Source organism: Bombina bombina, chromosome 1 (genome assembly GCF_027579735.1).
Source record: "Bombina bombina isolate aBomBom1 chromosome 1, aBomBom1.pri, whole genome shotgun sequence".
Taxonomy (NCBI): domain Eukaryota; kingdom Metazoa; phylum Chordata; class Amphibia; order Anura; family Bombinatoridae; genus Bombina; species Bombina bombina.
In genome coordinates, this window is record NC_069499.1 from 98,794,764 (window position 1) to 98,810,097 (window position 15,334).

Genomic DNA, 15,334 nt, shown 5'->3' on the forward strand with positions numbered 1-15,334 from the left:
AAAAACTTTAATCCACTAATTGCTTTGTCTTACAATACCTGACAGTAGCAATAACATTCATTTAAGCTGCTGACAAAGTTCAAGAAGGGGGCTTGACCCATGCTGTAAACTCTTAACAGAGAAGGTATAGAATATTATTTCATAATGTGTAGATCATTACATTCTCCAGGCTTTACCAGAGTCCATACTTTCTTATTCCAAATAATTAAAAAAAGAATATATATACAGTTGCAAGAAAAAGTATGTGAACCCTTTGGAATTATATGGATTTCTGCACAAATTGGTCATAAAATGTGATCTGATCATCATCTAAGTCACAACAATAGACAATCACAGTCTGCTTAAACTAATAACACACAAAGAATGAAATGTTGCCATGTTTTTATTGAACACACCATGTAAACATTCACAGTGCAGGTGGAAAAAGTATGTGAACCCCTAGACTAATGACATCTCCAAGAGCTAATGAGTGAGATGTCAGTCAACTGGAGTCCAATCAATGAGATGAGATTGGAGGTGTTGGTTACAGCTGCCCTGCCCTATAAAAAAAACACACACCAGTTCTGGGTTTGCTTTTCACAAGAAGCATTGCCTGATGTGAATGATGCTTTGCACAAAAGAGCTCCCAGAAGACCTACGATTAAGAATTGTTGACTTGCATAAAGCTGGAAAGGGTTATAAAAGTATCTCCAAAAGCCTTGCTGTTCATCAGTCCACGGTAAGACAAATTGTCTATAAATGGAGAAAGTTCAGCACTGCTGCTACTCTCCCTAGAAGTGGCTGTCTTGTAAAGATGACTGCAAGAGCACAGCGCAGACTGCTCAATGAGGGGAAGAAAAATCCTAGAGTGTCAGCTAAAGACTTACAAAAGTCACTGGCAAATGCTAACATCCCTGTTAGCGAATCTACAATACGTAAAACACTAAACAAGAATGGATTTCATGGGAGGATACCACAGAGGAAGCCACTGCTGTCCAAACAAAACATTGCTGCACATTTATAGTTTGCACAAGAGCACCTGGATGTTACACAGCAGTACTGGCAAAATATTCTGTGGACAGATGAAACCAAAGTTGAGTTGTTTGGAAGAAACACACAACACTATGTGTGGCGAAAAAGAGGCACAGCACACCAACATCAACACCTCATCCCAACTGTGAAGTATGGTGGTGGGGGCATCATGGTTTGGGGCTGCTTTGCTGCGTCAGGGCCTGGATGGATTGCTATCATCGAAGGAAAAATGAATTCCCAAGTTTATCAAGACATTTTGCAGGAGAACTTAAGGCCATCTGTCTACCAGCTGAAGCTCAACAGAAGATGGGTGTTGCCACAGGACAATGACCCAAAGCATAGAAGTAAATCAACAACAGAATGGCTTAAACAGAGGAAAATACGCCTTCTGAAGTGGCCCAGTCAGAGTCCTGACCTCAACCCGATTGAGATGCTGTGGCATGACCTCAAGAAAGTGATTCACACCAGACATCCCAAGAATATTGCTGAACTGAAACAGTTCTGTAAAGAGGAATGGTCAAGAATTACTCCTGACTGTTGTGCACGTCTGATCTGCAACTACAGGAAATGTTTGATTGAAGTTATTGCTGCCAAAGGAGGTTCAACCAGTTATTAAATCCAAGGGTTCACATACTTTTTCCACCTGCACTGTGAATGTTTACATGGTGTGTTCAATAAAAACATGGCAACATTTCATTCTTTGTGTGTTATTAGTTTAAGCAGACTGTGATTGTCTATTGTTGTGACTTAGATGATGATAAATATTTAATGAATATCGTGCAATGTACAATATCAAGATAGACCTCAATCGAGAAATACAAGATGAAAAATAATAGTGTATAACTTATCACCACTCTGTAATAGTAGTTGCTGCAAATGCTTAGTGAGTCCAGATAATGGCACAGTACTTACTGGATTAACCAGTGTTGGTGCCCAAATGCCATAATGGCGTAGTAAGGTATACTTAATTTAGCCAGTCACTTGCATCTCCCCTTCCTCATCTGATATGACCTGCTATAGCTGACAACCTCCGTAGGTGATCCTGGTCTGGCGATAAAGCCCTCCAGTCACGGCTGCAGGAAATGTCCTCAGGCAGGGTCGAAATCCTTCCTTTAGAGTGGGCGTGTTACCTCTCTGCTCAACTCCTGGATGTGATGTAAGTACGTCTTTTGCCTACGATAGGCTCCAGATGCGGGGATTGGCAAAAAGGTAACGGCTGGCAGCACCAATCAGAAATGGGCAGGGCTTAGGGCTTGAGAAGTGTGGATAGCGGGGTTCTTAACCCCATAAACATCAAATGGATCCAAAGAAACAGCAAACACAACTTCAAGTCGAAAGCTATAAATAGCTCAGTTTATAGCTCTGATGAAGCGCATGTGCGAAATGCATCAGGTGTTGTCTGACTGTCTGCCTGAAATTGTTTGGAACACCCAAAACAATTTTCAGCTTTCGACTTGAAGTTGTGTTTGCTGTTTCTTAGGATCCATTATATATATTCATGTACTGTATATCTGCAAATGTGGTATACATGATACTTTGCACTGTATGTGAAGTGGGATGTAATATTGGAGAAACAAGCCAAAAACTGCACCTTCGGATGAACTTACACAGACAATCAAAAACCACTGTGAAACAAAATACTGAACCCCTGTTGGTCACCATTTCACCCAAACTGACCACTCCATCCAAAACCTCAAAATCAAGATTCTCAGAGGAAACTTCAAAAACACCATGGAAAGGAAAACATTTGAAATAAAAATGATAATGCACTTCAACTTGCTAAATTCTGGACTAAATGTGGACTCTGGTTTCTTAACCCATTATCAAAATGTTTTGTAATGTAATTTCCTCCCCCTGCATTCAGACCTCTGTAACACTTTCTGTCTTTTTAGCCTGTACTTTAATATATAATCTGTAAATTCCATCAAATTGGTCAGTATTGCTTCAGACTTGAAAAAGGAAGATATTCTTCCGAAAGCTTGTCATCTTATAAATGTATGGTTAGTCCAATAAAAAAAAGTATCATTGCTCAATGCAATACTGTTGCTATTTTGATATCTAAATCTCTGGACTAACACGGCTACTCAAATCAACACACATATATATATATATATATATATATATATATACACTGCTCAAAAAAATAAAGGGAACACTTAAACAACACAATGTATCTCCAAGTCAATCACACTTCAGTGAAATCAAACTGTCCACTTAGGAAGCAACACTGAGTGACAATCAATTTCACATGCTGTTGTGCAAATGGGATAGACAACAGGTGGAAATTATAGGCAATTAGCAAGACACCCCCAATAAAGGAGTGGTTCTGCAGGTGGTGACCACAGACCACTTCTCAGTTCCTATGCTTTCTGGCTGATGTTATGGTCACTTTTGAATGCTGGTGGTGCTTGCACTCTAGTGGTAGCATGAGACGGAGTCTACAACCCACACAAGTGGCTCAGGTAGTGCAGCTCATCCAGGATGGCATATCAGTGCGAGCTGTGGCAAGAAGGATTGCTGTGTCTGTCAGCGTAGTGTCCAGAGCATGGAGGCGCTACCAGGAGACAGGCCAGTACATCAGGAGACGTGGAGGAGGCCGTAGGAGGGCAACAACCCAGCAGCAGGACCGCTACCTCCGCCTTTGTGCAAGGAGGAACAGGAGGAGCACTGCCAGAGCCCTGCAAAATGACCTCCAGCAGGCCACAAATGTGCATGTGTCTGCTCAAACGGTCAGAAACAGACTCCATGAGGGTGGTATGAGGACCCAACGTCAACAGGTGGGGGTTGTGCTTACAGTCCAACACCGTGCAGGACGTTTGAGATTTGCCAGAGAACACCAAGATTGGCAAATTCGCCACTGGCGCCCTGTGCTCTTCACAGATGAAAGCAGGGGCACACTGAGCACATTTGACAGACGTGACAGTCTGGAGACGCCGTGGAGAACGTTCTGCTGCCTGCAACATCCTCCAGCATGGCCAGTTTGGCAGTGGGTCAGTAATGGTGTGGGGTGGCATTTCTTTGAGGGGCCGAACAGCCCTCCATGTGCTCGCCAGAGGTAGCCTGACTGCCATTAGGTATCAAGATGAGATCCTCAGACCCCTTGTGAGACCATATGCTGGTGCGGTTGGCCCTGGGTTCCTCCTAATGCAAGACAATGCTAGACCTCATGTGGCTGGAGTGTGTCAGCAGTTCCTGCAAGACGAAGGCATTGATGCTATGGACTGGCCCTCCCGTTCCCCAGACCTGAATCCAATTGAGCACATCTGGGACATCATGTCTCGCTCCATCCACCAACTTCACTTTGCACCACAGACTGTCCAGGAGTTGGTGGGTGCTTTAGTCCAGGTCTGGGAGGAGATCCCTCAGGAGACCATCCGCCACCTCATCAGGAGCATGCACAGGCGTTGTAGGGAGGTCATACAGGCACGTGGAGGCCACACACACTACTGAGCCTCATTTTGACTTGTTTTAAGGACATTACATCAAAGTTGGATCTGCCTGTAGTGTGTTTTTCCACTTTAATTTTGAGTGTGACTCCAAATCCAGACCTCCATGGGTTGAAAATTTTGATTTCCATTTTTTAATTTTTGTGTGATTTTGTTGTCAGCACATTCAACTATGTAAAGAACAAAGTATTTAATTAGAATATTTTATTCATTCAGATCTAGGATGTGTTATTTTAGTGTTCCCTTTATTTTTTTGAGCAGTGTATATATATATATATATATATATATATATATATATATGTGTGTGTGTGTGTGTGTGTTTGTGTGTGAGAGGGAGTGTATGTATGTATACATACATTTGTAATACTTCTGGTCAGATGGTTATTTTTTTAAAACACTTAGGAGGTACATAAATACAAGGTAAGCTTATTCAAAGTAGATTTACATTAAGTACATACACAGCACTCTTGCATCTGTAGAACGGGGAACACTGAGAGGAGAATTTTGAGTGCCTAGGCACAAAACCTACATACACCACTTTTATCACTGCATCTTTGATATTTTATAATTTAGTCTTGCACCAAAAATTTATCATAATATTAAGAACAGTTCAATGCCCAGTTTGCTTGGATATGCTTATATCAGTGTTTGCAATGTAGATGTGCATTCTGCTGTTGAAATACGGTGTGCACAACTTTATTCTTATACAAGTACTTACAATGGATCCGTAGTTAATAACCATTGTCTGTAGTCCCCACGGTACGCCAAGGCCTACAAGGATGTCAAACACGTTACTGCCAATGGTATTCGACACAGCCATATCCCCCAGGCCTGAAAAATAAATGATTGAAATGTTTTATATGTCATGCACTTCTACATATATTGCATTGCGGCTCTGCAGCTGACATTAACTATGGGCTAGATTACAAGAAGAGTGCTAAATATTGCTTTCAAGAAAGCGAAATTAGTACCCCACTGTGTAATACCAGTGCACAAGTTAACAGCAACGCAAACGCGAACTCGCATTGCTGGGAAGCATTGCACTCACGAGAGCCTGCATCCATAGGCTTTTATGGGAGCCTTGTTCTGATCCCATCAGAGACGGCATCAGAACCTCTTGCAACGAAGGGGGTAAGTAGCGCAGCAGTTAGTAAATATATATGTATATGCTGATATACATATATAAGCATATACCTATATATTTACTGGGAACACACATTACCCATTGACTTTCCAGTGCCGTTTTTTTTCGAACACCCCACTCCCACCAACTTTAAACCCCCAAAACTGCCTAGTGTAGTGTTTTTTTTCTGTTTGTGCCTTCTCATATGTGAGTTGACATTTGTCTGGTCTTTTAGTGCATTTTGTGCAGACGATACTGTCCGATGTGGTGCCTCTTTTTCTGTTTTTACAGGCTTTGCCCCCTATTTATCAACCTGTCAATACGCTTGCCTAAGATTGCCTAACATCGCTGCCGCGGACCTGAATACGTTCTCCAAAGTTACCAAAAAAAGCTGTCAAAAAGCTGCGCACCAAGTAAGGGGCGATGAGCAGCGGACTGTTGTTAACTAACAGTCATCGATCTCGCTGCTCTTTGACTTTTTCTCAGCTTTATTGGTATACTGTCACTAAGCACCCCACACTATACTAAACTGTTTAACCCCTATCCCACCGCAACTAAATAAAGTTATTAATCCCTACACCGCCGCCACCTACATTATACTTATTAACCCCTAATCTGCCGCCCCCTACATTATGTTATTAACCCCTAATCTGCCCCCCCTACACCGCCGCCACCTACATAACACTTATTAACCCCTAATCTGCCGTCCCCAACGTCACCGCCACTATATTAAATTTATTAACCCCTAAACCTAAGTCTAACCCTAACACCCCCTAACTTAAATCTAATTTAAATAAATATAAATAAAATTACTATCATTAACTACATTATTCCTATTTAAAACGAAATACTTACCTATAAAATAAACCCTAAGCTAGCTACAATATAACTAATAGTTACATTGTATCTAGCATAGGTTTTTTTTTATTTTACATGCAAGTTTGTATTTATTTTAACTAGGTAGAATAGTTATTAAATAGTTATTAACTATTTAATAACTACCTAGCTAAAATAAATACAAAAGTACCTGTAAAATAAAACCTAACCTAAGTTACAATAACACCTAACACTACACTACAATTAAATACAATTAAATAAATTACATACAATTAACTAAATTAAATACAATAAACTAAATTAAATTAAATTATCTAAAGTACAAAACCCCCCCACTAAATTACAGAAAATAATAAACAAATTACAGAAATTTGAACTAATTATACCTAATCTAATAGCCCTATCAAAATAAAAAAAAGCCCCCTCAAAAGAAAAAAAAACCCTAGCCTAAACTAAACTATCAATAACGCTTAAAAAGGCCTTTTGCGGGGCATTGCCCCAATGTAATCAGTAAAACCCACCACCCACACAACCAACCCCCCCAAAAAAATACTAACTAAAAAAACCTAAGCTCCCCATTGCCCTGAAAAGGGCAGTTAGCTCTTTTGCATCCCAAAGCCCTAACCTAAAAATAAAACCCACCCAATACACCTGGTGGGTTTTACTGTTGGGGGGGGTTGTTTGTATTTTATTTTTACAGGTAAAAGAGCTGATTACTTTGGGGCAATGCCCCACAAAAGGCCCTTTTAAGGGCTATTGGTAGTTTAGTTTAGGCTAGGGTGTTTTTTTATTTTGAGGGGGCTTTTTTTATTTTGATAGGGCTATTAGATTAGGTGTAATTAGTTTAAATTTCTGTTAATTTGTTTATTATTTTCTGTAATTTAGTTTTTTTTTGTACTTTAGATAATTGAATTTAATTTAGGTTATTGTATTTAATTTAGTTAATTGTATTTAATTTATTTAATTTATTTAATTATAGTGTAATGTTAGGTGTAATTGTAACTTAGGTTAGGTTTTATTTTACAGGTACTTTGGTATTTATTTTAGCTAGGTAGTTATTAAATAGTTAATAACTATTCAATAACTATTCTACCTAGTTAAAATAAATACAAACTTGCCTGTAAAATAAAAATAAACCCTAAGCTAGATACAATGTAACTATTAGTTTATTTTATAGGTAAGTATTTAGTTTTAAATAGGAATAATGTAGTTAATGATAGTAATTTTATTTATATTTATTTAAATTAGATTTAAGTTAGGGGGTGTTAGGGTTAGACTTAGGTTTAGGGGTTAATAAATTTAATATAGTGGCGGCGACGTTGGGGACGGCAGATTAGGGGTTAATAACATAATGTAGGTGGTGGCGGCGGTGTGTGTGGGGCAGATTAGGGGTTAATAACATAATATAGGTGGCGGCGGTGTAGGGGGGCAGATTAGGGGTTAATAACATAATGTAGGTGGCGGCGGTGTAGGGGTGGGCAGATTAGGGGTTAATAACATAATGTAGGTGGCGGCGGTGTAGGGGGGCAGATTAGGGGTTAATAACATAATGTAGGTGGCGGCGGTGTAGGGGGGTAGATTAGGGGTTAATAACATAATGTAGGTGGCAGCGGTGTAGGGGGGGGGCAGATTAGGGGTTAATAAGTATAATGTAGGTGGCGGCGGTGTCGGGGCAGCAGATTAGGGGTGTTTAGACTCAGGGTATATGTTAGGATGTTAGGTGTAAACATAACTTTATCCTCCCATAGGAATCAATGGGATATCGGGCAGCAGCGAACATAAGCTTTTGCTGTTTTCAGACTCCCATTGATTCCTATGGCATCCGGGGTGGCGGATTGAAAACCAGGTACGCAGGGCCAGAATAGTGCCAAGCATACCTGGTAGAAATTTGTTAACTTGCAAAAGTAGTCAGATATGTAACTATTAGTTTATTTTATAGGTAAGTATTTAGTTTTAAATAGGAATAATGTAGTTAATGATAGTAATTTTATTTATATTTATTTAAATTAGATTTAAGTTAGGGGTGTTAGGGTTAGACTTAGGTTTAGGGGTTAATAAATTTAATATAGTGGCGGCGACGTTGGGGACGGCAGATTAGGGGTTAATACAATAATATGGGTGGCAGCGGTGTGTGGGGTCAGATTAGGGGTTAATAACATAATATAGGTGGCGGCGGTGTAGGGGGGGGCAGATTAGGGGTTAACAACATAATGTAGGTGGCGGCGGTATAGGGGGGCAGATTAGGGGTTAATAACATAATGTAGGTGGCGGCGGTGTAGGGGGGTAGATTAGGGGTTAATAACATAATGTAGGTGGCGGCGGTGTAGGGGGGGCAGATTAGGGGTTAATAAGTATAATGTAGGTGGCGGCGGATTAGGGATATTTAGACTCAGGGTATATGTTAGGGTGTTAGGTGTAAACATAACTTTATTCTCCCATAGGAATCAAAGGGATATCGGGCAGCAGCGAACATAAGCTTTTGCTGTTTTCAGACTCCCATTGATTCCTATGGCATCCGGGGTGGCGGATTGAAAACCAGGTACGCAGAGCAGCGTACCTGGTAGAAATTTGTTAACTTGCAAAAGTAGTCAGATAGTGCCGAATTTGCATTCGGAACATCTGTAATGACGTAAGCATCGATCTGTGTCGGACTTTGACCAGCGGATCGTATGTTACGTCACAAAATTCTACTTTTGCTGGTCTGTAGGGTTTGATAAATAAGGGGAATCAGGCTCTCCACAATTACGCTACGGAATTCCAGCATATTTGCGGTTGACGGCTTCATAAATAGGCCCCTTTATGTTGTGACTATTCTATCTGGGAGTGCAGCCGTCCACTTGAACTTAAACTCCAGCTCATCTATAGACATTCCTGTTTGTTATCTACACATCAGTAGGGCTACTTAACTCTATTTTTTCTAAAAAAAAAGAAGCTACATTTTTTAAATAAAAAGCTATAATGCTTTCTATTTTGAGAACATTTGGGGCACTTTTAGAAAATTAACCAGAGCTATTTGCCATTTACAACAACATGCTCACAGTAGCAATAACCAGCCACTTGTAATGGCTGGTTAATTATCACACACACCCAAACTGGCAAATTTGCCCATTCATGGGCGAGCAATAATTTAGCAATTAGCACCCTACTTGTAATCTAAGCTGAAGGGACCGATTTATCAAGCAGCGGAGGCTGAGGTGGCGGACTGCAATCATCCTGATCAGATACGATCAGGATGATTGACACACCCGATTGGCCGCGAATGTGTAGGGGGCGGCATTGCACAAGCATTTCACCAGAAATGCTTGTGCAATGATAAATGCTGACAGCGTATGCATTTATCATACATACATCGGTCCTGATGTATTTAATTGGCACCTTTTAATGCTAAAGTTATGCCTTGTTCTTTGCAAACGATAGTGCAATAAGAAAATGCTCTAACAATATAGAGAATTTTCTCATTAAAGGTGTATGTCCTTTTATGTGCAATATAATTGTATTTTTTTTATTTAGTTTTTATATTTTGAGGATTTTCGTATATATGTAAATCCACACTAGTTTCTCTTTGGATTACATGAAATACACACTTGCTTCAAATAGCTACCCCATCATTTTCTGAATCTAAATTTCTAAACTGTTATTAACAGGAAAGTTCCTAGATAGGTTGTGTTTTATGCTTTCCTTGCATCAAGGATGCAGGATTAAATTTCAGAATTTCCCTTAAGTGACCAAAGCTAAATTCAAACATAAAAGATTGAGAACATTATTGCAAAAAAATGCTAATGTGTGCTTTATTGCTTCTTATAATACTCTTTGGAATATGTGATTTTCTCTAAAAGTTATATGGTATGAATTAAAAAAAGATGTTGCCAAAAAAATACCTACGTTATGTAAGACATTTATAACAGAGATGGCTTTGGCCTGCTGTCTAACAGATAAAAAGTCTAGGGGGAATACATTTTAGGACAACCATTGTTTAATTATTTTACTTTATCAGCTTAGCACTTTTATTATGAGGGTATTTTACTGTCCACTTCCAATTCTGTAAAGTAATAGATGTGCAAGCAAATGTATTGAGTCTTCACCATCCAACTTGAATTCATTATCACTTCCTAAAATGTATTAAATCCCTCAATATATTTAAAATTAGTCAACGGGAAAATTTGTTATTGTTTAAAAAGCTAGATAACTCCTTTACTAGTCATTCCTCAGCTTTGCACAACCAACACTGTTATATTAATATACTTTATAACCTCTATATTTCTGCCTGTTTCTAAGCCCCAGCAAGCCACGTCTTATCTCAGTGCATTTTATTAACTTTTCACAACCAGACACTGCTAGTTCATGTGTGCCTAGATATAACATTGTGCTCACTCCTGTGGAGTAATGCATGAGACAACAGTAATCAGCAAAAATGCAAGCTTGTAAAAATCACTGAGATAAGGGACAGTTGGCAGAGGCTTAGATACAAGGTAGTCACAGAGGTAAAAATTGTATTAATATAACTGTGTTGGTTATGCAGAACTGGGGAATGGGTAATAAAGGGATTATCTATCTTTTTAAATAATAACAATTTTCAAGTAGACTGTCCATTTATTAGAGACTCTCTGACCTTGACCTTCTTTACAAAGCAATCTCACACAGCAAAATTCAAGGAAAACAATGAAATATTAATTCAACTGCAAGCTAAAGCCTATTGCCATTATATTAAACCATAGTGATTTTTACATAATTGATTTGTAATGTTTTTCTAACTTTTACGTTTGAGCTCATTTGAGAAGACCAATATGTCTGGGCGTGATTAGGGTTGCCAGCTATCCCCTATTAAATAACGGGTGACCTGCAGGTGATTGGGTACTGGTGGTAGGTGGGTGCACCTATCCTTGCCATTGCCTATACATTTTTCACAGCTAAGCAGCAAGCGATGGGCTGCAAATATAAATATATATGTATAGGATTATACTGTATACATATATATTTATGTGTTTATATGTGTATATACACATATTAACACATAAATATATTGTATATGTATTTAAGTATATAAATATATATTTACAGGGAACAGGCAGTTCCCCATAGACCGCAATGTAAAGGCACTTTTCAGAGCCGTTTTTTTGTTTCTAACCCATACCCGCCAACTTTAACCTCTCATAACTGCTTTGTGCAGTTTTTAAAAAAAAACAAAAAAAAACTAAAATATACTTTATTTAGGGGCCAATTGATCTCTGCTTCATTTTCGGAGCACTAATTGCTACCACGAACTAGCCAGTTGGTTATTTATTGCACGCCCACAAAGGGACACTCCGCTTTTAATCTAGCTCTTAAATATTTTGAAAGTATTTTTGTTTAATTTTTCTTAATTAATTGAGAAAATCTCGTTTTCAGTTTTTGCATTTAAATTCAAGAACAGTAGAAATTAATTACCATAAGAAGTGTCCACAACTTATCTTTTATAACAGGATTTGTATAGTTCTCATACTGTAAAGTGACAAGTTTTAAAATATCAGCAAAAGTCCCAAACACACTGTAAAGAAATTGTGATGATTCAAAACATGACTTTTGTTTACTATAAAAATTCCATGGAAATAATCGCGGTTGCCAGTAAATAAGACAGAACGGTTAATTCACGATCCCATTTAGATAGGTGAATTAATATAACTTACAATCACAAAAAGGTAAAGAAACAATTGTAAGAATGGTATTGTTAAACTCCATTTCTGTATTTTGCCATTTTCTCTTTTCTCTTGTTACTTACAGATCTGTACAAGATTTCACATATATGTCACTAAAGGACTATACACTATTGATGTATTATAGGTTTAATGAATCTAAACCTAGACCAGATATTTATATATATATATATATATATATATATATATATATATATATATATCCAATGCAAAAATTGTGTAATTGTTTGTATTTTGTATTGTCAAAAAAAGCTTATAGGGAACAATAAACAGCCAACATACACAATCTGCAAGATTGGAATCAACTCCATAATTAGAACAAAAAATAGAAAAGGACATTATCAAATATCTTATGGTTATAATAATAAACAATTATGGGATTAAGCTTTATATTTAAGCTTTATTTGAATCAGCAATGATAGGAGGAAGCTGCGTGGCTTGTGGAATCCATGAACAAAAAAACAAAATAATTCTACTTTAACAAAATGCACACAAGCTAATGACCCTTGACTAGTAAAAGTAACTTAACATGTGTGGGGCACATTACCTTGTCTGGCTACTATTAAACTGGCCATACAGTCTGGAACACTGGTTCCAGCAGCCAGGAACGTAATGCCCATGATGACATCTGGTATTCCGAGAGTGTATCCAATAACAGTGACCTGAAGAGACAAAAAGACCATAAGTTATAATGTTCAATACTTTTTAATATAGAAACATCACTTTTTTCCTGCTTAAACCAACTCTTTAAAAGGGACAGTAAAATCAATTAATCTTTCATGATTCAGGTAGAGCACGCAATTTGAAACAACTTTCCAATTTACTTCTATTATCTAATTTGCTTTGTTCTCTTGGTATCCTCAGCTGAAAATCTTAATTAGGTAGGCTCAGGAGGAGCTAGCTACTCATTGGTGGCTACACATACAGTATACGCCTCTTGCCATTAGCTCAACAGATGGGCCCAGCTAGCTCCCAGTTGTGCATTGCTGCCCCTTCAACAAATGATACCAAGAGTATGAAGAAAACTTGATAATAGAAGTAAATTGGAAAGTTGTTTGAAATTGTATTATCTGAGTCATGAAATAAAAGTCTCATTAAATGATCTATTCATGTTAAAACAGACAAAGAAAAAGAAAGATATATTTGGAGAAAAGTTAGTTAAGTTCTGAAGTAATCACACACAAGACAGCAAGCTATACTTCCTGGATGGAACATACTGTACATTTTGTTGTTACAAGTACAACAGCTGCCAGGATACCTATGTTTGTAAGTTTATCCCAGTTCTTCAGGAGAGTGTCAGCCATAGTATGAAGGGGATGGGGAAATGAGAGAGGAGTGTGGTAGAATAAGTGAAATGAATAAAGATATGTGGATAAAATGTAGACTTAGGATCCTGTTTATTATCCATGTTGTGTCCCAGTTACTTTAGCTTATTTCTGTGTCCCCAGAATAGTGCCAAAAACATGGATTTGTCTTATATTTCCAGTCCCCCGAAGTGCCAGAATGTACGGGACCTGGAACTGGTCCTACAGACCCTTATCTCTTTTGGCCTCTGTGACACTGCTCTTTTCTGGATTCACTCCTATCTTTCTCACAGGTCTTTTTCTGTGTCATTAGCCAGCGACTCCTCCTCTCCAATGCCTTTGTCTGTTGGAATACCTCAAGGATCTGTTCTGGGTCCTCTACTCCTCTCCATTTATGCTTCTTCGCTGGGTAAACTTATCAACAGTTATGGCTTCAAATATCACCTCTATGCTGATGACACCCAGATCTACCTCTCCACCCCTGCTCTCTCTCCCTCTGTCCTTTCTCATGTCATTGACTGCTTAACTAGTATTTCTTCCTGGATGGCCTCTCAACACCTAAAGATTAACATGTCCAAGACTGAGCTCCTTCTTATCCCCCCCTCAAGCTCTATGCCGACTTCTAACTTCGCTATCCCTGTTGATGGCATCACCATTTCCCCATCGCCATAAGTTCGCTGCCTCAGAGTTACACTTGACTCAACTCTATCCTTCGTCCCCCATATCCAATCACTTTCTACATCCTGCAGCAACCATCTACACAATATTTCCAAGATTCGCCCTTTTCTGAGCGCTTACACCACAAAGCAAATAATCTACTCCCTTGTTATTTCCTGACTTCACTACTGCAATAACCTACTTGCTGGCCTTCCTCTTTCCCGCCTCTCATTCCTTCAATCCATCCTAAATGCATCTGCCAGGCTGATCCACCTTTCTCGTCGCTCTGTATCTGCTGCACCTCTCTGCAAGTCCCTTCATTGGCTCCCCATTCACAGCAGAATTAAATTCAAAATTCTCACCCTTACATAGAAAGCTCTCACCAACGCCGCTCCCCTCTACCTATCCTTTCTAATACACAAGTATACTCCAGCCCGCCCACTAAGATCCAACAATGACCTGCTCCATGCATCCACAACTATCACCTCCTCTCATGCTAGACTGCAGGACTTCTGTCGTGCAGCACCTACCCTCTGGAACACTCTCACTTGTGCTGTCAGGCTTGGCCCTAATCTGATTTTGCTTTAAATGCTCCCTGAAGACTTTTCTGTTCAGAGAAGCCTACCATCCAACTCAATAATAAATTGATTTTATTTACCTAACATTTCCCTCATCTATCTCTGCATTAACATCTTTCTCAATCTTTCAGTCCTCACCTCCTGTTTCTCAACCTCCTTCCCTTCTAGATTGTAAGTTCCCACAGGAATAGGGCCCTCAATTCCTCCTGTATGTGTTTGTAAAATGTGTCCTGTCTCTTAGAAGTTTTATATTATTGTTTTATTTAAATGAATTGTATCCATGGACAGCGCTGCGCAATATGTTGGCGCTTTATAAATAAAGTATACTAATAATAATAATAATAATAACTGTGCCCAAATGATTTGTCTAATAATTCTGTAGTGTAATGCTACACCAAGACTCCTATATAGGCTTCATCATCAGAATATATAGCAACCCGGAGCTGGGGTGTGCCAAGTGCTATGTCTTGCTTGTGGGTATCCACAGTGTCAGTAAATACAGAGACCCAAAGCTAAAAGCTGTATCTTTGTGATTAAAAGCAAAAACTAGCTCCTATAGTCTAAAAAAATATGCTGAAGCCCTACTTATAACAGTAAGTCAAACACAATCAGCAACAAAAGAGCATACTGAGGTAGTCTTGGGAGTGTGCATATGCCAAACAAAATATGTAAACAAATTATTGCAAAC

The 15,334-nt window shown here is 38.8% G+C and overlaps 1 protein-coding gene across 1 annotated transcript in view; it reads right to left on the reverse strand.

The window, feature by feature from the left end:
• SLC24A4 (solute carrier family 24 member 4) overlaps positions 1-15,334 on the reverse strand; it is a 446,930-nt gene that overhangs the window by 25,509 nt on the left and 406,087 nt on the right. The window contains exons 14-15 of the mRNA XM_053697542.1: positions 12,655-12,769; positions 5,176-5,288 (exon numbers count right to left, since the gene is read on the reverse strand). Coding sequence (XP_053553517.1) covers positions 5,176-5,288; positions 12,655-12,769 — 228 coding nt within the window. The remainder of the gene's footprint in view (positions 1-5,175; positions 5,289-12,654; positions 12,770-15,334) is intronic.